At 39.1% G+C, this 24,394-nt stretch overlaps 1 protein-coding gene across 2 annotated transcripts in view; it reads left to right on the top strand.

Moving 5' to 3' along the window:
• The window catches only part of LOC104567929 (single-stranded DNA-binding protein 2), a 194,296-nt gene that overhangs the window by 148,172 nt on the left and 21,730 nt on the right, over nucleotides 1–24,394 (top strand). For both annotated transcript variants that reach the window (XM_088533148.1, XM_088533147.1), the window contains 6 exons: nucleotides 4,032–4,098; nucleotides 4,295–4,365; nucleotides 8,302–8,369; nucleotides 15,553–15,601; nucleotides 19,375–19,410; nucleotides 23,429–23,483. In XM_088533148.1, coding sequence (XP_088389274.1) covers nucleotides 4,032–4,098; nucleotides 4,295–4,365; nucleotides 8,302–8,369; nucleotides 15,553–15,601; nucleotides 19,375–19,410; nucleotides 23,429–23,483 — 346 coding nt within the window. The remainder of the gene's footprint in view (nucleotides 1–4,031; nucleotides 4,099–4,294; nucleotides 4,366–8,301; nucleotides 8,370–15,552; nucleotides 15,602–19,374; nucleotides 19,411–23,428; nucleotides 23,484–24,394) is intronic.

Below are 24,394 nucleotides of genomic sequence, written 5' to 3'. Positions count from 1 at the left end.
GATTTAATTAGTGCCTTAGTTAAATATTTGTTATAGATATATTGTAACTCTGTACTAAACACCTTCCTCCTTTTTTTCACCTTTCAATAATGTTTGCCAAAAATACACCAGCATTTTGCTTTCACTTGTTCTTTTATTTCTCTTTCTGCATTTCTGAATTCTGTAAATACTGGCAGGTAAAACTGGATGTGGTGAATGCCATAAAAGCTCTGTCAACCTGAAGTTTTAGTTTCAAAAGCTATTTTTGTTTGAACATTACATTATTTCCAGTTTAGAGTTGTAGCATAATCTTAGTGAATTATAGCTCTTGTGATTCATTTACATTATGCTGCATTCATGAATTATTGCTTTTGGCAATGCTGCCATACTGTAAGTTACAATATATATGGTCTGTATGTGGAAGTAATAAACTATTGTAATGCAGCTTTAAGGTTGAAGCTTTGATTACATGAAAGTCAGTAAAAATCACAGTTAAAATTCCCATTATAACTATAATTCTATCCATCAATACATTGCAGCAGGGACTGTATTTTGAGGAAAGGCAAGGAAGAGTAACACAAAGCCTTGCACTACGTGTAGGGATACGTGAGCTGGGTGTAGGCTTGTTAGCAGGGAAAGTCAGCAAATGCTGGGTGACACACTGGTGTGCCTGAGATACCACTTGTACACGAACATCTCATCTTGCAAAAGCCTCTGCTCTGGGCAGTGCATTGTGCTATACAGACGCGCACCCAGATATCCTGAAAAGTGGCAGGATAGGTTGGAAAGGAACTGCAGGCCCTTATGTAACTATCCACACCAGAGTTACTGCCCGAGTTGTGTGCTTAGATCAGCTCCATCCTCCTCTTCCTTATTTGCCACCTGGCATCTCTGACAGAAGTGACCAGTTCTGCCTAGCTAGGATTTGACATTTCTCTGTGTAATTCACATGTTCTTTCATATCGTCTTGACTTTAAGATGCTGAAGTAAGTGTAAAGCTCTGATTTGAATGATGTAATCTCAGATTAGGTATATTCCATAAGTCTTAAAACAGAGTCCCTTTTGATTAGGTGTTAAATGAGGTAACAATGTGTATCTTAGTTTTGAATTTCATACCTCTTGTGAAAATAAACCTTAAAATATATGCAGGTAAGTTCCCCTTTGAGGGTGTCCCTGACTACCTCAGTATTTCCAAGTCAAGAATACCTGCCACTTTCCCTCAGTAAGCAACACCTATATTGCCTGAGTATATCAGTTCCATCATATCAGATTTACTCACTGCAGATAATTTTTTCTTGAAAATACATTGCTGTTTTGAAATATTAAATAGCACTTTGTGGGCCTATCACAATGATCTACCAGCAAAGATCTATTTATAACAACATTTTCCTAGCTGACTAAACCTTAGGTAAGAAGATAGAGAAATTAGCCTTAAACCTAAACCACTTAGTGTAAACCCAATGGGCAGATAAAAATTTGGGGAGTTAATAGGTTTGCTTTGGACCAGAGGTGATACAACAACACAATGCATCTCCATGCTTGAAGGCAAGATTTAGGAGTGAGCTTCGCGACTCCTTCATCTTCTGTAGATGGATAAATGGCTTATCTTGGTGTTAATTTTCTTACAACAGTAAAGAGTGAAAAGCAGAGTGGAAGCTAAAATATCTGCCACACCACAGCCATGCTGTATCTTACCCTCCGCATACTGCAAAGCTGGCTCAGCTATGTCTCGCTCTCAGGAAAGGTAGCAGCCTCCACATTCTGGTCTCTTAAAGAAAGGTGTTAGAATAACGTTTGATGCGACAAGGAAATGTGTTTGTGTTTTAATGTGTTTGATGCGACAAGGAAAGCTAAGGCACGGTTGGAACGCAATCTGGCAAGGGACGTTAAAAATAACAAAAAAAAATCTTCAAATACATTAACAGGAAAAGGAAGATCAGGGAAAACGTGGGTCCACTGGTGGACGGGATGGGCACCCTGGTTACAAATAACACAGAAAAAGCAGAGTTGCTGAATGCCTTCTTTGCTTCGGTGTTTACCAAGGGCAGCCCATTAGAGCCCCAGGCCCTAGGGACAAGAGAAGAAGCTGGTGGAGAGGAAGACCTGCCCTGGGTAGAGGAAGATTTGGTCAGAGAGCACCTAAGGAACCTCGATACCCACAAATCCATGGGCCCTGATGGGATGCACTCCAGAGTGCTGTGTGAGCTGGCAGATGCCATAGCTAAGCCGCTCTCCATCATCTTTGAAAGATCCTGGAGAACAGGGGAGGTGCCAGAGGACTGGAAGAAGGCCAATGTCACGCCAGTCTTCAAAAAAGGCAAGAAGGAGGACCCAGGCAACTACAGGCCAGTCAGCCTCACCTCCGTCCCCGGAAAAGTGATGGAACGGCTCATACTGGCCGTTGTCTCGGGGCACATGGAGGACAAGAAGGTGCTCAAGAGTAGTAAGCATGGATTCACCAAGGGGAAATCTTGCTTGACTAACCTGATAGCCTTCTATGATGAAATGACTGGCTGGATAGATGAGGGGAGAGCGGTGGATGTCATCTATCTCGACTTCACCAAGGCTTTTGACACCGTCCCTCACAACATTCTCCTGGGCAAGGTCCAGAAGTGTGGGATAGATGAGTGGACAGTGAGGTGGATTAGGAACTGGCTGGATGGCAGGGCCCAGAGAGTGGTGATCAGCGGTGCAGAGTCTAGTTGGAGGCCTGTAGCTAGCAGTGTCCCCCAGGGGTCAGTCCTTGGTCCAGTCCCGTTCAATTTATTCATCAATGACCTGGATGAAGGCACAGAGTGCTTCCTCAGCAAGTTCGCTGATGAGACGAAACTGGGAGGAGTAGCCGATACCCCAGAGGGCTGCGCTGCCATCCAGAGGGACCTGGACAGACTGGACAACTGGGCGGTAAAAAACCTCATGCAATTCAACAAGGCCAAGTGCAAGGTTCTGCACCTGGGGAGGAATAACCCCAGACACCAGTACAGGCTGGGGACCGACCTTCTGGAGAGCAGCTCTGCAGAGAAAGACCTGGGCGTCATGGTGGATGATAAGTTGACCATGAGGCAGCAGTGTGCCCTCGTGGCCAAGAAGGCCAATGGGATCCTGGGGTGCATTAAGAAGAAGGTCTCCAGCAGGTCGAGGGAGGTGATCCTGCCCCTCTACTCAGCCCTGGTGAGGCCACATCTGGAGTATTGTGTCCAGTTCTGGGCTCCACAGTACAAGAGGGATGTGGAGCTTCTGGAGAGATTCCAGCGCAGGGCCACAAGGATGATCAGGGGCCTGGAACATCTGCCCTATGAGGAGAGGCTGAGGGAGCTGGGCCTGTTCAGCCTGGAGAAGAGAAGGCTGAGAGGGGATCTAATCAGTGTATATAAATACCTCAAGGGAGGGAGTGAAGAGGATGGTGCTGGCCTCTTTTCACTGGTGGCCACCGACAGAACTAGAGGTAATGGCCACAAACTGAAGCACCAAAAGTTCCACAGGAACTTAAGGAAAAATTTCTTAACAGTGAGGGTGACAGAACCCTGGACCAGGTTGCCCAGAGAGGTTGTGGAGTCTCCTTCTCTGGAGATCTTCAAAACCTGCTTGGATGCAGTCCTGTGCCATGTGCTTTAGGTGACCCTGCGTATGCAGGGGGGTTGGACTAGATGATCTCTAGAGGTCCCTTCCAACCCTAAGCATTCTATGATTCTATGAATAATGGTTAAGAGGAAAAGCTCGGTAAAAAAATTAAGCTTAGGATAAATTGTCAGGTAACTGCAAAATAGGTAGTGTTTGGGAGTAGAAAATAGTAAGGTAAAGTGAAGGAAGAACTGGGGGAAAAAAAAGAGGAACATTATTGGAAATTTATTTATCCCTAATTCCATGCAAGCCATGAAAGTTGGATGTGCAAAACCATAGTCAGAATCTTAGTCATTTAGAAGAGCTAACTCTTACATATTACTCTTTATTTAGAAGAATCATCTCAGAATTAAAAACAAAATAAGTATAATTGATTCTAACATAAGTGACAGTGGATTTTCTCTTTTTAAAACAACTTTCTATGTCTGCAGGCACTTGGAGGTGTCCCAGGAAGTCAGCCATTATTGCCTAGTGGGATGGACCCAACACGGCAGCAAGGTAAAGTACATTTATAGAATAATTATATTGAAAGCTCAAAAGTACCATGATCTCAGACTTTATTCTTTCTATGTTTAAAAGTTTACTGCAGTTTTCTAAGCTCTTCATTAAACTAAGAAAGAGTGATTTGTTAAAGCTTTTTCCAAAGATGCTTCTAAATTACATGGTTGTTCAGAATACTTAATTTTTGTTTCAGGGCATCCAAACATGGGTGGGCCAATGCAGAGAATGACTCCTCCAAGAGGAATGGTTCCTTTAGGACCACAGGTACCTTCCACAGATATATGTCTGTTTATTTTGACAGGATCTATCACTATAGTGTTTTTGGAGTTGAAGACTGAGTGTGCTAGAAACTGCTTGTCTAATTCCATTTTAAAATAAATTTTATCTCTCTTAAAAAAGTTAATTCTGAGTTGCAGTTCTATAGAATCTCAAATTCAAAAAAACAGTTATTTTAATTAACAATTGAAATTATAAGTTGCTTCAGAAAAGTTATGTTTGTGCCACAGCCTGTGTATGTTGTAATCAAAGGTAAAATTTGTAAAGGAGTACAGGGATTGAGGAGATGTTTCCTTATCCTCCCAGTCTAATTAATGTAACTGTTTGGGAGGGAAAAAATCCATCTCACAATACAACTAAATTAGTTAAACTCCTTGTAGCAAAAAAAAATCCCCCAAAATTCCTGCAAAGATTTTTCTTCATCTGCTAGAATTCTGGTGAGTGCCAGAGATCTTCTGCTGTAGAATTTAAAGTTTATGCTGCCATTTCTCCTCCTTATCAATCATAAGCATAGATCTGTTTTCAAGGAGTGAAGCAACCTTGAATTGCATGAATCAACTTTCCCCCCAGTGCTGACCTGTTTGTATATGAATTTTTTCTTTGAAAGTATAAAAATATCAATGGATATCAGTGTTACGGTTTAATAAAAAATTAAGATAAAAAATAAATTAACACTGATGTATACCTGAGAAATGAATCCAAAAGATTTTTTTTTGTTAATTCTCTTGGTGAAATACTACTTTGATGGTGTTTTTACAGGTCTTGCTAGTATGTTGTTCTCCAGTGTGCTCATTGTGCCCACATTTAAATTTTTATTTTCCAATTTCAGATAATTTCTCTAGTGACTTCTTTGTTCCTTGGAATAGCAACTGAATTTTAAATGCTTAAATAGATTTGCCTTTATTTCTGTTCATAACTGCCTTTACAGTTTTGGGTCTTCGTGATAGAAACTAATTGTGCAGTTCTACACAACATCTGTTGTGTGACCAACAAACTGTTATTAAATACATTTGTTAGTTTTTCTGTAGGTTTGAAGTATATTTACCACTTGCCTTTTGGAGGTAGAAAGCAAAGCTTTGCAGTGCTGCCATATGAGGTTGAGCTGATACTTTATGCAGCACCATTAGTCACACAGCAGACAAATCTCATGCCAGTTTTTACAAGGATGATTTTTCCATTTTTGCTGTCTCTTAAAATCCTAGGTTTTTTGGTAAGATTTTTCTTTCTTTTGCTGAACAGCATCTTAAAATGGGGAAAAATACAGCCAATCTACCACAAATTTAAGTTCCCAAATCAATCTTTTTCTACAGATGAATCACCATCTATCCTTGTACCTTGCTGCTGGGAACTTCTCTGAAAGCTATTGAAAAGAAAAACCCACCAAAGTGATAAGATTTTTCACACTTATTTTCAGGTCCTCGTTAGTAGGTGTTAAGTGGGAAGCCCTGCTCCCTTACTGCCTAAGTAGGAAAAAAAAAGGAAACTCTTAATGTGTGGATACAGAAAGGATTCTGTGAAATGCAGCATGTATTTGTTTGCTTCCCAGCTGATACAAAGTTCTACCAGTGGGAACTTTTCAATGCCCATATGATGTCTGCACTATATACTTATAGCAATAAAAATCAGGACAGTAAGCAGTTTCTTTCATTATAAAGCCATACCTCATGTAGCGTGACTAAAGTCTCCCCAAAACAGAAGAGTTACCTCAGTTTATTTATTTATTTATTAGGGCTAAACTTTCTCAAACTAAGCAACGTGAAGCAAAAAAAGCCGTATAGGGTCATAAATGAGTCTGTCAACACTTCCAAAGGATGTGATTCAGGCTTTTTCAAGCAGCAGTTATGCCAGCTGAACAGGCTGCTGCCTCAGATCTGTGCCTGGCTATTGATTCCCCATCTCTCATATTAGCTGGTGAACTAATGTATTATAGTCAAAAATAACTGGGTTATCTTAAATATTTAAAAATATTGATTGATCTGGCTTATTTTGACCACCAGCTGTTAGGTGACATCTGTGATAAATTAGTGATAAATAACTCAACCACAAGATCAACCATGGCGATGGTGACTACAAGTAAATAACTGTAAGGAGCAAATTAGGGCAATAACCTGTGCAAGGAGCATAGCTGCAACTGTGTGTCAATGATCGTAATGAAAATGCTCTTACTTTAGGAGCAAGAAGCTTTTCCAGTCCTGCAGGATTCAGTAAAGAACTTTAACCCAAGTCTGCACAAATGAGCTAAAATTAAGAGAGGAGACATCTGACAGATCAAATAAGGAGAATAGTTTAGCCCTACAACTCAAGATGAAAAGAAGGAGGGGGGAAAAAAAAGTCCTACTTTGTTACAATAAGTCTGTGTCCTCTTCCCGATCCATTAGTGGTGGCACTGAAGCTGTTGCTGTGCCCAGCTGCTTTTTCTACCCACAATTAATTGCCTTGCAGTTATGACCTAGGAGTTGTTAGTGTGAATGTCCTCTAATCTGCATCAGGCAGATTATCTAGGATAAATCAGGTTAAGTGCTTTGAGTTAATCTGATTTTTGTCTCAGCGTGCACATCAATCAGTTTGCTGGCTGTACAAGAAAAGGCAAAAATGAGTAGTGGTTGATGGCCAGCAACTATTGACTGATGTGATCTTCAGGTGACACTGTTGGATTTGGCAGAGGACATCTGTTTGCAGCCTTTTCACCTATTTTTGCAAACAAGCTAACTATGAGACACTTTGGGGACTGTCTAATAAGGAAGCAGAACCTTGTCCCATGGTTCTGGATCAGCTGTAGATCTAGGTAAATGTTATGGCTTGAATCACTCGACGTATATGCAGCACCAGGCCAAAGCTCATGATCCCATTTCTCCCAGAGGTTCATGACTTCATGTTAACATGTACTTGTATACCAGTGTAGAGAAAACCCATAGATTTGAGTCATAGAGTTTATGCAGTTGATAGTTTGGATATATAGTTTGTAGGATAACTATTACTGTTTTTATTGGAAAACAGCAGCAATTACTTTTTATAAGTAAATGATTTTCTTGCCCTCTTTCCAAGTGCCCAGCTGTTCATTTTAGAGCATACGCATTCACTAAAGGAATTATTCCTTTGGAATATCAGAAAAAATATAGCAGGATTAACACAAACTAGTGTGTGAATTAATGTTGTGAGATGAGGTAGATTATTCAGCTTGCATTCATTTAAATAAAAAAAAAATCTAATTTCCTTTTTTTTTTTTTTTTTTTTTTTTTTTTTATAAATAGTAAAATTGCTAGACTTTTCTCATAAAATCATCAAAGCATGAGCTCTGATTATATAGACCTTGGGCAATTCATTTATTAGCATTGTTATGACATTCAATACCATATTAAATAATTTTCATACTAGTTACCTTAAAGTGATGAGGATAGGTTCATTAGAAGCGATATGTAGTGGTTATTTTGTATGTTATAAAAGTGATATCATATATTGTAATTTCATAGAACCATTTATTGATGTACTATTTATTAATAGAATCTAATTAAAATATTTTAAATAATTTAAATTCCATAATGTTGAAATCTCAGAAAAGTCCATGTTTCTGATTTTGAATGAGCTTTCCTGATACCAAAGTTGAATACATACAAAACCTGCCCCACAATGGACATTGATTTAACCTTTGCATATGTAAGTAATTCCTCCTGAAATAACAGCCTTTTTAAGTATTCTTAGCATGTTCCTATTGTTTGAATAGAACATAAAAAAAGTAATATTGTTATCCCCAAGGAAAAAGAATTATAAGTCAAGAATGGAAACTCCTGAAACGATGAATTACATTGGCCTATCCATTCAGGAGTTATGTAGGGATATCATTAACCTGTTGTCCTTTCTTTCCCCCTCTTCTTTGGTTTTGTTTTTTTTGTTTTGTGGTAGTCTGATCCTTGGTTATCATTGCAGAACTATGGAGGTGCAATGAGACCCCCACTGAATGCTTTAGGTGGCCCGGGGATGCCTGGAATGAACATGTAAGCACAATAAAATAAGCAACAAAGTAACATTTGTGATGTGTAAGACAAGGGAGTATGTGTTTTGGGTAGTAACATGCAATTAAAAAGAGGTAAACCTACAGCAGTTTTGTTCTTCTGCATACATTCCTTACAGGCTCCTTTGCTTTCCCTACAAGTCTGTGGAAATACTGAGGTTCTTCTACAGGTCAAAGTTCTAATATTGGGAATATTTTAAAGCTATAGTCACCGATATTCACTTGTGTATATTCTTCTAAATGATGTTTAGATTTATTCTCTTGTTCTGCTGATCAAATACTTTGCAATGAGTGGTACAAGTATGCTTCCTTTCTGCAAGATAATTTGTCACTGTAGTATATTATTTTTTCTCCTGTAGACAACCCAACCTTTCTAAGCACATAAAAAATTTCAGATATAAAGTTAGCATATCTAAAGTAGACTAGATTTAAGAACAGGGTTTTAGTGTAACAAATGGCCCAAAATGAGTAATCTTCTGAGTTTTTTTTTATTATTATTTTTTAAATGCTTCAGTAGCTCAAAGGTGTTTCTATGATTAGCAAGCCTTGGAAAAAAAAAAAAAAAAATCAAGATATTCTTGTATCTTGGCCCTACCTCCATGTAAATTACTCCTGTTTCTTAACCAGCACTTTGCAACTGCTGGTTGGATAACAGAAAGCAGCGTGACAGTCAAGGTAGTAAGATTACAGTCTAAAACAGAGAACACTTTTGTTTTACTCCTTTTATGCCTTATTTTTTTTTAAGAATAGATTTGCAGTCAGGTTTTATACAAGCTTGTTATCATAGATAACTTTTTACTCTTATTTTTATAGGAAATAAGCAATAGATGATAATTTTCATTTCAAATAGAGACACCAACCTGAAGCAGTTAAAGAGGTATTGAGTTAGATAATACTTTCAGAAAAAAAAAAATCTAATCCAGCATATCCTTAATTTCTTCTGATTTCCAGACATACTTTGAATTCTTGAAGCAAATAAAATCTAAAGTTGGGTGTTACTCTATCATAGACATCATATATTAGACTCAAGACAATTCTAAGAATCTTCCCAAGGGTAGGCATTTCTTCTTTTAAATAAAATTGATGTAGAGAATATATTTAGATATTTGAAATTCAGTGCAAGTATAATATAAGCAGTACATAGATTTCCTTAGGAGGAAATATAATGATAAGAAAACAACCTTCTAAAATACAGTGTTCTGGATTCAGGATAGGTAAGCTATTTTGAGGACATTTATCCACATAAGTGAGAATTTACATATAAAAGATAAGCAAACAGCTTTCTGGATATATATATATATATATATATATATATATATATATATATATATATATATATATATATATATAAATAAAACCCCACAACCTGCTTGTCTTCCAGAAAGCAGAGAAGAATATTCTTATGGGTTGAAATAGTAATATTTCCACACTGCAGCCTTAGCACATTTCACCTGTGCTTAGTAAACATACTTAGAGGGTGTTGTTTTACTTCAGTGATGTGGGAAGTGCATTTTCCTTTGAACTTCTGTGTTTTGCTGAAGCAGGTGCCCTGAACTACAGTCTCTTGCTTGGGAAATTCATGAGCTTTGATACAGGGTATGAGTTCTTCTAGAGAGTCACATGATGTAAAATAGTAACTATCGAGTAGTTGACCAGAGATATCTGCGTGTCTGTCAGGCATATGCTGTGCTCCTTTACCTTTCTTACAAATTCATCTTTACTCTAATTCAGCTGCAAGCAGGAACACGAAGCTGTTTCCTGGTTCTGAACAAGGTTTCACAGTGTCCCATGCCATATAATGCACTTTAAATGCTTCACTAGTAAAAGAGCACTGTGCCATAGCATGTACAGAGCTGTGTTATGTGCCCTGTCACATATGTTTTCAGAACATATCTTTTTACTGTCAAACAGATTATTTTTTTCCTCTGATATATAAAGTGGCATATACTCATCAAAAGGAGAATAAAGGTTTAATGGTGGTTTGGCAGCACCGCTTTTTTCTTTTTAAACATCAGCTTGGCTTCTTACTTTAAGTTAGTGGTGTCAATTTTGCATGAAATCTGATAGTAGTAAGTTCTCCCACTGTGAAATCTTGTTCAAAACTTGGTGTCTGGGCAGTTCCAACATTCAGAATGAGTCAAGGTACACCTCAGAAAAGCCCATGGGCAGTAGGAACAAATGGACCCAAATGTATTAGAATTCATTCTTTATATTATCCCTTAGTATTGCATATTACATAAATCATAAGAAATAGCAATGTAAGTCATTTACTGTACTTACATTTCTATGGAAGATGAAGAACTTTCTTCTTGCATATATTATGTATTGTACATATTAATTTACATGTCTTCACATAGACTTTTTTCTTCTTACATTTTCCTGTGTTGTACTCAATGACTTTGGATTTCTGTAAAATATAAAAATATGTATGCTCTACAAAACCAATTGCCATTTTAAAATCCTGCCTTTTCTCCTGGGAAGGCCCACAAGGAAGCAGTTTTGTTTGAGGAAAATATCTGCCAAATATAATTTTACATTTTTCTGGATGAAAGTGTGCTCTATTGTCAAAAATGGCTACAACAACCAGCCAGAGAGCTCATAGGCAATTTTTTCCAGTCTCAGAGCACATACTCCTTAAATGTGTCATTGATAAATAACTACTTGTTCCACCCTAGCTAATATGTATCCAATCATCGTTTAAAAGAGTTGATGAGAATATATATTATATTTTATATATATATATATATATAATATATATTCTCATCTCCCTCCCCCTCTCCCCCCTCTAATAACTTTATTTTACCTCTAAGATTTTTAAGCTGAACTTTGGTGTAGCAGTTGTTAGTAAGATATTATTTCTTCATGGAAAATGCCATCTTCAGGAACAAAACAATAAATTTTAGGGAGCTGTGTTAAATTTCACTGACACTTTTTAATAGCCTGTGTGACCTGCAGTACCATATAAAGCACTAAGAATATCTCACTCATGCCTGGAAATAAAGGAAAAAAAAAGTCACTGTATTTTGACTTCAATTTGCAAATTTGTGTCTGGATGTTTAATTTCCTGGTGGAATATTTTTGCCTGTTAGGAAACTGAAATACATTATTTTTTCCCAAATACTGGGATTAACAGTATAGGACTTACTTAAAGGATGGAATGCAGCTGTAATTAGTCGTAGCAGTAGATCCTCTGCAAATTACTCTATTTGGAATTGGTGTGTTCATAGTAATGTTTTATGACTGTTGATGCATCCAAAATAAACTTTTATTAAAAGGGAAAAAGCATTGCTTAAAAAAAAAAAAAAGTGGATAGCTTTTTGTGTGTGTGTGTACGCATGCACGCACTTTAAAACCCAACGACATTCAGCTCTATATAAACCATATGGCTTTCAAGCAGGATCTGCTGCAGAGTTTTCTAAGTCTATACTTAGAGCTGCCCATGACTTTCAGTAAATTTGCAAATTCCAATAGCTTTTTCACTGAAGGGTGAGCTTCCTCTTAGGAGAGTCTGCAGTGCAGCCTGCAGGAAAAAAGCAGACATTATCCCAGCTCAGCTCTAACCACAACTGGCATGCTTACCCAGAAGCACCATGAAGCCAACAGGAATTCAGGTTGCAGTCTCCTCATGGACCCTGTCTGCATTTCGATGTTGCAGTGGCTAAGCTTGGGTATCCAAATTTGCTTTCTCATATCTCTATACTTCCCAGTAAGCTGCCTTACAGTCACAGCATTATCTGGTTTGATGCTTTTTACCAGGTACATTTTTTATTACTTAATATCACAGAGTTTGGGGATGAAAAGAAGCTTCCAGTATTTTTATGTATATTCTTGATTTCACAGACAAAAGAAGAGTTGAGAGGTCAAATATTGTACAGGATAGAAAAGAAGGAAAAAACCCATTAATTATCTCACCTTTCATTCTTAGCAGCAGAGAAAGTGTTGAGGTTTTTGTCCTGAGCATCACGTCTGCAAAAATTACTTGTGTTGGGCATTTTTTGCATGAGTCCAAGTGCCTTTCCATTCTTTATCTTCCCTTCTCCCACAGCTGGATAAGGCAGCTGCCACCCCCACTGTTCAAATCCTTCATGGAGATATCTTCCAACAAGAGTGTATCCCATGGAGAGCTATAGAAGTGATAGTTCTTCCATGAAAGGCATAACCCATTTAAGCTGACAAGGAACACGTTTGGGGCTCACTCGAGAACATTTGCCTCTTCCAACAGGGCGGAAATTTTAGCAAAAAAAAAAAAAAAAAAAAAAAAAAAAAAAAAAAAAAATCCCACATTTCTGTCTTTCCAACTTTCCACAAATAATTTAGCAGCATAAATGAAATGCTTCATTGAATTTTCACTTTATTTCTTTTAGTTGATTGTTTTAGCCAACTTCTTTGTAGTTTTATCAATAACATAATAAAAGGATAAGAAAGATTCAATATTAAATCCCTAAGGCAACATACCTATGTAGTAGCTTTTAGTTTCTCAAAACTCTGTATAAGGAAGCTGCCTGGTGTCTTTATTAAAGTCTGCTTTCCTCTGAGTATTTAAATCACTCTGCCATGCTGGGGATGCAGTGGTGGGTAATGTAGCTTTTCTAAAGCCAGTAAGGCCAAAAATCCCATTTTAAGAGCAAAAGTTTTGTCATCTGCTCTGCCTTTCCATTGTCAAGGCCTTCAAAAAGTGATTTCATCCTATTTATAAATAGCTAGGAATGCTTAATGCTACCAGCATTATAGTTATTCATATGTTATGACTATGAACACTGAGATTTTTAACTTCCATGTGGTTTAGTTGCCTCAAGACTATTAAAAGAAGAAGCCCAGCCACCAAACTATTCTACTGAACTCAGTTAAAACTGAGAAAGCTGAGATAGAGCAATTCTTTTCTCACGATTCTGGCTGTTGTCAGGAAAGGAGTTTTTCCTTTTCTCTTTTCTCCATTCTGCTTTTAGGATCTGTCTGATGTTTAGTCTGAGTTAGCTTTATCAAACGCTTCTTTTGCCTGTTCTTCTCCAGTCCCTGCTGCTAGGACACCGCTATTTAATCGAAAAGATCCCTTTTGGGCCAGGTGGAACCAAAGGAGGCCAGGCAGTTTTGAAAGCTCCATTTTGCCAGGTTTACAGTTCATGTCACAGGGCTGTGATTTCTATGGAGATAATGTAGCTCTAGCCAAGCAGTGTTAGGTCCGGTTTTTGAATTGACAGAGAAAGAGGCAAACACCATCGATATTTTGTGCCTTTTAATAATAAGAGAAAGATAATAAGTATTACCAGCTAGCTAGGGTCCGGGCTTTCCCACGCAGGGGTCACACCTCGGACCCCGACCGCTTCGGTCGTCCCTCTTTTATACCGTTCTTACCCCAAAAATGTTCCCCCTCCCGTTTTCCTGTTCTGCTTTCATGTCAATGTTATCTATATTTTACTGCCGACTGGGACACCTCTGGATAAGCAACCCCTCCATGCAGAACATCCTGACCTGCCATATATCAGGAATCCTTGCAGATAGGCAACCCCTCCATGCAGAACATCCTGACCTGCCATATATCAAGAACTCCTGCACTTTGAGACTAAGTATTGACTAGCTTATTAGTGCACTCTATATTAACTCTTTAATCCCTACAGCAGCAAACTGTTGCACCTTGTGAAGGAACAGACTCAGTCCTTCTGTTCCTTCCTTAGATATGAATCCATAGCTCCCAGCCACTTACCTCTTTCCTTTCAAGAGGCTTTTAGTGCATGCACAAAGGACGCTTCTTTTCAAGGTGAATGCCGGAGTTCAGCTGGGCAGTGCAACCAGAGACAGCTAGTCTTCAGGCCCCACATTGGACACCACTTACAGACATATTAAGGAGCAGGGTCCCTGTAAGCGTAAGCCACAGACCTTTATTTAGGGTTAAAGGCCACTTACAGAGCTTCCGCCCCCGGAGCCGCCCCCGCCCTGCCCGGCAGCACGCGGAGCCCAGCAACCCAACCAGCCAATCAGGCAGGTGATCCTGTGCCGACCACTGCGAGGCCGTCCAATGAGCTGCCTGGTCACGCGCTAGCTGCGTGGCTGCAGCTCCCGCCTCTCCTGCTTAGTCCCCTCATCTGCCGAGGAGACATTGCCAGTCACCGGCCCCAGGCTGACTGCAACAGTAAACTATTCTTAGATGCCTATCTCAATGTCAAAAAGTGTGTATAAAAAGGCACGTTTTCAATTTTTAATGTATAAAATATGTAAACTTATATATATAATTGCTATGCTCCTTAGGTACAGATCATAGCAACGTTTTCTACTGTGAATGGCTTGTTTTTCTAAAAAATGTTTAAATCAAAACATTTATAAGGAACTAGCATAACCTTTACTAATGAAACCTTATTCTACCACAGGTGTGTTAGATCTATAATCAATAAATTTTTTTTTTACAATCCTTCAGGAAGTTATTTTAATTATGTAAGCAAGAGTGCAGTTTCTATGACTGCAATTGTATTTAGTACCTTTCTGCTTTGATCCATACTGTAAGCAGACTTTTGCAAAACATGTGATATTACCTCCAAATATTTTAATAAGTGCAAAGTGCAAAGAAAAACACTCCTCATGAGAAAAATTTTGGAACTTGTTTTTTCACACTGTTTAAACCTGTGCCACAATGAAATGTCACGTTTATATAACATGGAATTAAGTTCTCCCTGGACAAGAGGAAAACACAATAGGAGACAAATTTGCAGTGGCTTTCAAGTCACTCTACAGAGAACACGATAAGAGAAGATCTGATGCTTCCTACACCTTCAAGTGCTCTAAGACAAGTGCAACACTCTTCCCTATAGATTCTGCAGACCTTTGGCTTCTAGCAGGTAGTGTCCTAAAAATACAGAAGTCTACAGAATGAGTGAGGATCTGAGATGTCTTAAATATAAATGGCAGGATTGTAAAAATAAATGTGATATCTTTAATCATCTTATAAACTGTTAAATGAAGAAGCTAGTGCAACAACAATAATTTATGACTTGTGTAGTTACACTTTATGATCACATTTTATTGCAATAAAAAAAAAGCTGTCTCCTAACTTGCTTTGGGAATGGATTACTTTGAAGCATTTGCTTCCTCAGAATTTGTCAGAATTGGCAGGGGAGTTGTCTGTCCTGTTTTGTTTTGTTTTATTTTTTTAATTAAACTCTCATCTTCTGTTACAGGGGCCCAGGGGGTGGTAGACCTTGGCCAAACCCGACCAATGCCAATTCTGTAAGTAAATATTTAAATATATTAGATACCATCTTATATTCAAGGAGTTATCTCTCATCTGTGCACCAAACCACCACCACCAAAAAAAAAATCCAATTCGCTCAACAAATAGCATAGGTGCACTAAGGATCACATTTTAACAGAAAATTCATTGACCATTCTTTTCATACATATTCAGCTCTGTCATTCCTCTGCATCTCTACAACATTTCCAAACTTCCTTAACAAATAAGTCATCCTGGATTATGTTTAAAATATATTTTTGCTTCCTTTAGTGTAAGGCAAAAAAGTTAGGTCAATGGTATCTGACCAGTCAGTTCTACAGAAATCACAGCTTGAAAAGATAATCCCTAATGTGTGCTCACATATTTTGCATAGACCAAATCACATTTGTTCTTCTTAACTAGGAAGCATGAAATCATAAAGGAAATCCTTATGAGGCATCAGACATTTAGATATGCTTTTGGTAAAAATCAGTGTACTCTCTTGATTATGTCCCAATAACTACAAAATGAGGTTGTTTAATAGCAGCTTAAAGAAAGAAGCAGTTCGTAAAGCATATCACATGGACAGCATTGGCTGCTTTTTCTTTAGAAAGCCCATAGGTAAAGTTTTCATTTTACTTCAATGGACATATATCATTAGTATTAAAATGTGTCCCTTTCTGGCATTTACAGTTGGATAAGATGGGTCTGGCTTGCCAGAGGGTATAGGCTCTTTTTGCTGTTCTCAGTTTTGATTTTTTATTTCTAGTGAATTCCAGTTAGGAAAAAAAAATGCTGAAAATCTTCCTCTTCATTCTTTGCTTTCTTTTCTAATCTGCTAAAATGGACAGATACTAGGGTATTTTTTGACTGATACTTGGAATGTTTTCATTCTATGAAGTTAGTTGAGAAGTCCAGTACTAGATGCCTTTGTAAAAATTAGTTGTCTGATAGATTGTCTACAATCTTGTAAGATGATTTTCAACAAAATAGTTTTGTAGTCTCTTAATTCAGTTTCTAAATTCTTTCCCTGTCCTACTATAATGGTATTACTCCTTGCCCCTCCAAAATCTTCACAAAGGCTACTGTATAAAGAAAACTAGATTATTCACAGGCACCTGGATTTCTCCAAATATCCTCTGTAACAAATGCCACAATTGAATTTGAAATCAAATTCGGACACTGTCCTTTTGTAAAAAGACAGAATAGTACAAATAGCTAAAATGAGTATCTTCTTGCTGAAAGAATAGAGTGATTTTAGATTTTAATAAAGGTTCAGTACATGCAGGAACAAACAAATTTAGTTCCTGTTCCAGATGCCTTTGAAGTCCAGTGAGTAAAATGCAAGCATGTGCTGCTAAAAAGTTAACACTTTATAAAGCATGTTACCTTAATAATCTTTCTGCCAATAAATGTAGATAGAGGTGGGCTACTGGACCTCGTGCTATCAAATAGGGAGGGCCTAGTAGGAGATGTTAAGGTGGGGGGTAGCCTCGGCTGCAGTGACCATGAGTTGGTGGAGTTCAGGATTCAACGAGGAGGAGGCAGGGCTGTAAGTAGCCTTGCGACGATGGACTTCAGGAGGGCCAACTTTAGCCTCTTCAGAGACCTCCTCGGTAGAATCCCATGGGCTAGTGCTCTAGAAGGAAGGGGGGCCCAAGAGAGCTGGTTAGTTTTCAAGCGGCACTTCCTCCACGTCCAGCAACAGTGCATCCCTGTGTGTAGGAAGGGAGGCAGAGGGGGCAGGCGACCTGCGTGGATGAGCCGGGAGCTTGTGGCAATGCTCAAGCAGAAGGCAGCGGTATACAGAATGTGGAAAAAAGGACAGACCCCCTGGGAGAAATACAGGAACGTAGTCAGGGAGTGCAGAGATGCGACAAGGAAAGCTAAGGCACGTCTGGAAGGCAAGCTGGCAAGGGACTTTAAAAATAACAAAAAAAATTTCTTCAAATACATTAACAGCAAAAGGAAGATCAGGGAAAACGTGGGTCCGCTGGAGGACGGGATGGGCACCTTGGTTACAAATAACACAGAAAAAGCAGAGTTGCTCAATGCCTTCTTTGCTTCGGTGTTTACCAAGGGCAGCCCTTTAGAGCCCCAGGCCCTAGAGACAAGAGAAGAAGCTGGTGGAGAGGAAGACTTGCCCTGGGTAGAGGAAGATTGGGTCAGAGAGCACCTAAGGAACCTCGATACCCACAAATCCATGGGCCCTGATGGGATGCACCCCAGAGTGCTGCGGGAGCTGGCAGATGCCATAGCTAAGCCGCTCTCCATCATCTTTGAAAGATCCTGGAGAACGGGGGAGGTGCCGGAAGACTGGAAGAAGGCCAATGTCACGCCAGTCTTCAAAAAAGGCAAGAAGGAGGACCCAGGCAACTACAGGCCAGTCAGCCTCACCTCCGTCCCCGGAAAAGTGATGGAACGGCTCATACTGGCCGTTGTCTCCAGGCACATGGAGGACAAGAAGGTGCTCAAGAGTAGTCAGCATGGATTCACCAAGGGGAAATCTTGCCTGACTAACCTGATAGCCTTCTATGATGAAATGACCGGCTGGATAGACGAGGGGAGAGCGGTGGATGTCGTCTATCTCGACTTCACCAAGGCTTTTGACACCGTCCCTCACAACATCCTCCTGGGCAAGCTCCGGAAGTGTGGGATAGATGAGTGCACAGTGAGATGGATTAGGAACTGGCTGGATGGCAGGGCCCAGAGAGTGGTGATCAGCGGTGCAGAGTCTAGTTGGAGGCCTGTGGCTAGTGGGGTCCCCCAGGGGTCAGTCCTTGGTCCAGTCCTGTTCAATTTCTTCATCAATGACCTGGATGAAGGCACAGAGTGCTCCCTCAGCAAGTTTGCTGATGACACGAAACTGGGAGGAGTAGCTGATACCCCAGAGGGCTGTGCTGCCATCCAGAGGGACCTGGACAGACTGGACAACTGGGCGGTGAAAAACCTCATGCAATTCAACAAGGCCAAGTGCAAGGTCCTGCACCTGGGGAGGAATAACCCCAGACACCAGTACAGGCTGGGGACCGACCTTGTGGAGAGCAGCTCTGCAGAGAAAGACCTGGGTGTCATGGTGGATGATAAGTTGACCATGAGGCAGCAGTGTGCCCTCGTGGCCAAGAAGGCCAATGGAATCCTGGGCTGCATTAAGAAGAGCATCTCTAGCAGGTCGAGGGAGGTGATCCTGCCCCTCTACTCAGCCCTGGTGAAGCCGCATCTGGAGTACTGTGTCCAGTTCTGGGCTCCACAGTACAAGAGGGATGTGGAGCTGCTGGAGAGAGTCCAGCGCAGGGCCACAAGGATGATCAGGGGCCTGGAACATCTGCCCTATGAGGAGAGGCTGAGGGAGCTGGGCCTGTTCAGCCTGGAGAAGAGAAGGCTGAGAGGGGATCTAATCAGTGTCTATAAATACCTCAAGGGAGGGAGTGCAGAGGACGGGGATGGTCACTTTTCAGTGGTGGCTACTGATAGGACTAGAGGAAATGGCCGGAAACTGAAACATCAAAAATTCCATAGGAACTTAAGGAAAAATTTCTTAACAGTGAGGGTGACAGAGCACTGGAACAGGCTGCCCAGAGAGGTTGTAGAGTCTCCTTCTCTGGAGATCTTCAAAACCCGCTTGGATGCAGTCCTGTGCCACGTGCTCTAGGTGTCCCTGCGTATGCAGGGGGGTTGGACTAGATGATCTCTAGAGGTCCCTTCCAACCCTAAGCATTCTATGATTCTATGATATGAATTCCATCTCAGTGCTGAAGAAATTACTCTCTTGTTTCTGTTTATATTACAGATACCTTATTCTTCAGCATCTCCTGGGAACTATGTAGTAAGTACACTTGTATGTGTTTGCTCATTAGAATAAATGTTACGTTTTACTTAGGCAAAGAAATCATCCAGATGTTAAGAAGAACCTTCGTGTATGAGTTGAGAACTGAACATCTGATCTACAGTTACTTGTTTTGTCCGCCAGTGATGGTGCACATGTTGATGTTCATTACTAGAATCATTAGCAGTCTGGTCAAAGTTGCTCTAAGTGCAGTATTTTACTTCAGCATGTGTTTCTTTAACCAATGCAATATCTTATGTCCAATAATAAAGGACAAAACTCCCCGGCTTTTTGGTGTTATAGTACTGTATGCATATCTGAACTTCTTCAGGAAAAGTATTTGAAAAAATAGAAGATTTTCTCTCACCAAGGATATATAAAAGAGTCCCCATACCTAACATTTTAAGAGATATTTTTATTCTTTTTTTGAACAATTACCTTCTGGAGACATGAAAACTCTTTTTTTTTTTTTTCCCCATGGTCTTTATTTCATAGTCATTGTCTTATTTTATTACAGATTAGTTGATATCATTGTATTTTCTTGGTATCTACTGTAGAATGAAATAGCTTACACTTCAGAATAGTATTCCACACCGATTTCTCATTCAGAAGAGCATAGTGTGCTAATAGTCTCTGAAATCTCAGAAACACATTTTACATATCAACAAAGTGTTTTCTGTTGGAGTACATACTGGTGGGTTTTTTTTTGTGTGTGTGTGTATCCCAGGAGATTAAGTTTTTTTTTTCTTCTTTCAGCATTTTTTGGTGATTGTTATTCTTGTACTTGGGTTATTTGCATTTCTGATGTACTCTTTCTGAGGAATATTGTTTCATGTTTGTATCACATGTTTAGTACTGGAGTCAAGATGTAATGGGAGACAATTTTATCTTCCCCTTCGAAGACATTTGACATTTGCCATTTTTGTTCACTAGTTCTTGGATTCCAAACTTCTGTTTCTGGGTCAGGTTGTAGTAGTCTCTTCTGTTGATATTTCATGTTTTATCATCTGAAGATTAGACAACTGCACTGTAAGGTTTAAATCAGCATAAGAAAGATGAAGCTAGAATCTAAAGCTAGACCAGAATGTGGAAGTAGCAGGCCTTTCATGAGGAGGGCAGTATACCAGTGGTATCTGGGCTACTTCCAGTTTTCTTTTAGTCTACATTAGAGAGGTGATCCTGTACTAGCTAGTGCTGAGTTGAGATAAAGTTTTCAAGGATGTCCTTTCTTATTTAAATAGCTTTTTTTTTTGTCTCTTATTCAGACCGATAGCTGCTAAAAGGGTTGCATTTCCCATAAGTGTCCATAGTTCTAGAAATTATTTGCTACATGTTTAGTGGAAACAGTCTAAATCTACTGATCTTCAAGCCAGTTATTTAAGAATTTTGAAAAGGTCTTCCTGCTGAGAGAAGAATATTCTTTGTTGGCTTTGCCACAGACATTAGTGATCAGTTTTTATTGCAGATTTTGAAGATATTTCTTGGAATGTTTGACCTTTTTTTTTATAAGAAGTATCAAGGCCTGAGAAATTAGAAAAAGACACTACAGAAATTTATTTTAAAGAAGCAAATCTAAGTAAAGTGTGCTGTAGTGCAGGATTCTCTTGGTGTATTCACATCAAGCCAAAAGGCAGCAAGGGTAAATGATTTAGCAGGGCGTCGTGTTGGAGCAGCTCCCTTGGGCCGGGGTTGAAAAGTGCTTTAGCCAGCAGAGGTGCTTGCACAGCACACAGCCTGTGTGCCCTCTCACAGGGAGGTGATCAGGCTTAAAGTAGAGTCACCACTTTTGGGGAAAATGGAAGACATGCAAACATACCTTGCAAACAGTTAAATAAGCAAAACTGAGAGGCAGTGACTTCCAACACCGTGAGCAAGAGCAAGGGCTTGGGGACAAGGCTGTGCAAGGGGCAGCTCTAGGATGAGCTTTTAGATGACGGATTCGTGATGTTGAGCTACATGCTTAGAAGGTTTAATCTGATCAGTTTATCAAACAAATTTTTGAGAAACTATTTAATTGCATATAAATACATTCTCAGGGAAAATAAACTTGATACCAAGAGGCTTAGTAAAGTTAATATAAAATTGAAAATTAGATGCAAATATTAATAATGTGGATAATTAGTCCTTGCAATAAATCACCAGTTAATGTTTTGACATCTCTTGATATCCTTCTGGAAAATATATATAAACCTAGCAAACTGAAGTTAGTAAGCTGAGTGTCCAAGTACATGGATAAAATGTCGCAGCCTGTGATACCCAAAAGGTCAGAATATGTGATCTAAAGGTCCCTTTTGAATTTAGAGTCTGTAACTCTTCAATGGAGAAAATTTCCATTGCCAAGGGCTGAATCAGCCTTTCAAACACTGTTGGCAAAACCCATCTTAACATGTTTATTATTATGAGTTATTTCTGAGAGATTTTGAAAGGGAGACTCTGTGATCTTGCTTAGCTCACAATACAGGGGAAGCACAAGATGAAGAACTATGAAGAACTGAAAGGTGGTGCTATGTGTAAGGGCATAGAGGTGTATAGATGTGTATTGGTTGCTGCTGGGTAAAAGATTTCTTTTATCTGCAATTAACTCATACTTAATGACTGACTGGGAGACGTGGTGCTTCCCCCTGAAGTGCTATATATTTTACTTGCATGAACCTGGGGAGGAGTGCTATCAGTCAGAAAGCTGCTGCAATGCTGATTTTAATTGTCTGAAAATACTGTTCACTAGTGTATTACTGCTAAATGTTTTGTAAGTAATGTTATTTTTAGTAGGTCATTGAGAAACAGAGTCTGTAGTTTTAATTCTATAAGTTCTCTGCCTCCTTCCAGAATATTTCAATGAATATGTATCATGGAAAAATCTCAGCAATGTCCTTTTAAACATACAGAAATAATCAAACCTTTATATTCAGTGCTATTGGAAAAAAATTATCTGTTTGAAAAACTAAATCTTATTTTTAAATAAAACAAAGATGTAAGATATAATAAAAGTTATATAACAATGAAAATCTTCTTCTGTAAGTGAACTGCATAATTTCTATTATGAAAAATGGGGGGGTCAATTTATTTATTGACATTAGAATAGTTTTATCAAGCTATATGAGGATAGTATTTCCTGTTACTTAAAGTATTAATGCATCTACAAATGGAGGAAGCAAGAAGTTATGATTCAATGATTCAGTTCTTACTAAACTATTAGCATGTTTAGAATAACATTATTTGAGACATTCTTAAAGAATCTTAAAAAGCTTGCTTAACAACTACAACAGTCTTTGTACATAAATAGATTTGTAACACAGAAATACCTGAAACTAAGAAAATAGATGTTCTGTGTTTTTTTATTTGGTTTTTTTTTTGTTGTTGTTGTTGTTGTTGTCATTTTCTATGATTTAGTAGTGTTGGCAAGTGATATGAATATATCCCAATTTGGCAGCTGGCATCATCCTGACACTTTTTTATTCCTTTATCATTAATTTGTGAATGAATTATATCTATGGATATGGATCAAAGAATTGTAGAGTATTATACAGACTGAATTAAGATTGTTAGGGCATCTTTAGATAACTAGTCTCTTCTGTACCCGAAAGATACCTTATTTTATGCTTTGCCAGCACTGTTCTGCTGCCATCAATATGTGGACATAGGAAAAAACAGTGGTAACAAAAATGGGTTGAAGGAATTAAATACAATTGTCTTATGACCTTATCAAGTGTCCTTCTCGTCTGACTCATGACATGATTCAACGTTCTTGACTAATGGATCTTCTTGGATCCACAGCTCTTTATATACCAGAACTCTGTACCGGACCAACAACATTGTCTCAATCTTTTAATAGGTTGTTTTGTTAGCTTGTCAGAAAAATGTGTGTGTTTTTACTAGAATAACTCATGACGTTGATGATTCTTCTTTTTTGTTTGTACTGTGTTCACTTGTTTGTTTATTTGTTTTGTTGTTTTTTGTTATTGCTTTCTTGTTGTTATTTTTTCCTTTCATGCTAACTGAAATTTTCTACCCACTCTAGGGTCCTCCGGGAGGTGGAGGGCCACCAGGAACACCCATCATGCCTAGTCCAGCAGGTATTGAAATATACTCAGAAAAAAATAAAAACAAGTTGTTAAGGGTTTTAGAAAGTACACAAATTCATTTTTTCATATTTTTCTATGCTATTAATGCAGACAAGTGGATAGATCCAATTTATGTACATTTTTCAGCAAGGAGCAGCTAATGAAAAGGTATTAGTTTTGTACTTTCTGTATCAGTTTTTCTTAATGCTCATTCTTTCCCTCCCTGCTATGTTGCAGAGATAGAAAGCATTGTACCGTATCTCTACAGTTCAAAGCAATTCACATTTCTGGCTCCTGACCCCGTTTTTTCTTGCATCATTTTAGCTATAGCAAGGAAAAAGAAAAAGAAAAGAAAAGAAGACAGAATATGTATTTGTTTCTGCTCATATCCTTTAGGGCAAGTCCAGTTTGGAAATCAGGCAATTTCTGAATCCTGTGCAAGTTTCCCTGTAGTAACCTGTGGGTAGACCTGATCAGTGTATGGCTCTTGAGCTCCGTATGAACCGCAAGCATCATTGCATTCTCTGGCTACCTCATCTGGCTGACAGCAGGGGAGTGCTGGACAGCGGCTCTGCTCCATCCTGCAATGGAGGAGTAAAGCCCCAGAGGGACAATTGCCATGTCCTATTTGTGACCTGTTCCTAGCACTTCACTCCTGCATTGTTTTCCCCCAGCTGCATGATCTGTATCTTGAAATTCTGGCCGCAGGGAAAACTTGGCCATCCAGAAGGTTGGCCACCATTCCTATTCAAGTTTAAAGAATCAAGGAGAAGGATGCGAGCATTCAAGGCTGCCAACTAGGTTCTCAGGGCTCCGAGTTGGTCAGCTAGATGCCAGTATCTCCCTCCATCAGTGTTGTGCAACATATCTGACACAAGAGAGAAACTGCAAGATTGGGAGAATGCTCTTCTCCCTTGGATAGC

The sequence above is a fragment of the Tinamus guttatus genome, unplaced genomic scaffold, assembly GCF_059628265.1.
Source record: "Tinamus guttatus ecotype Peru unplaced genomic scaffold, ASM5962826v1 Tinamus_guttatus_pri_ptg000485l, whole genome shotgun sequence".
Taxonomy (NCBI): domain Eukaryota; kingdom Metazoa; phylum Chordata; class Aves; order Tinamiformes; family Tinamidae; genus Tinamus; species Tinamus guttatus.
This window is presented reverse-complemented; position numbering and strand designations above follow the sequence as displayed.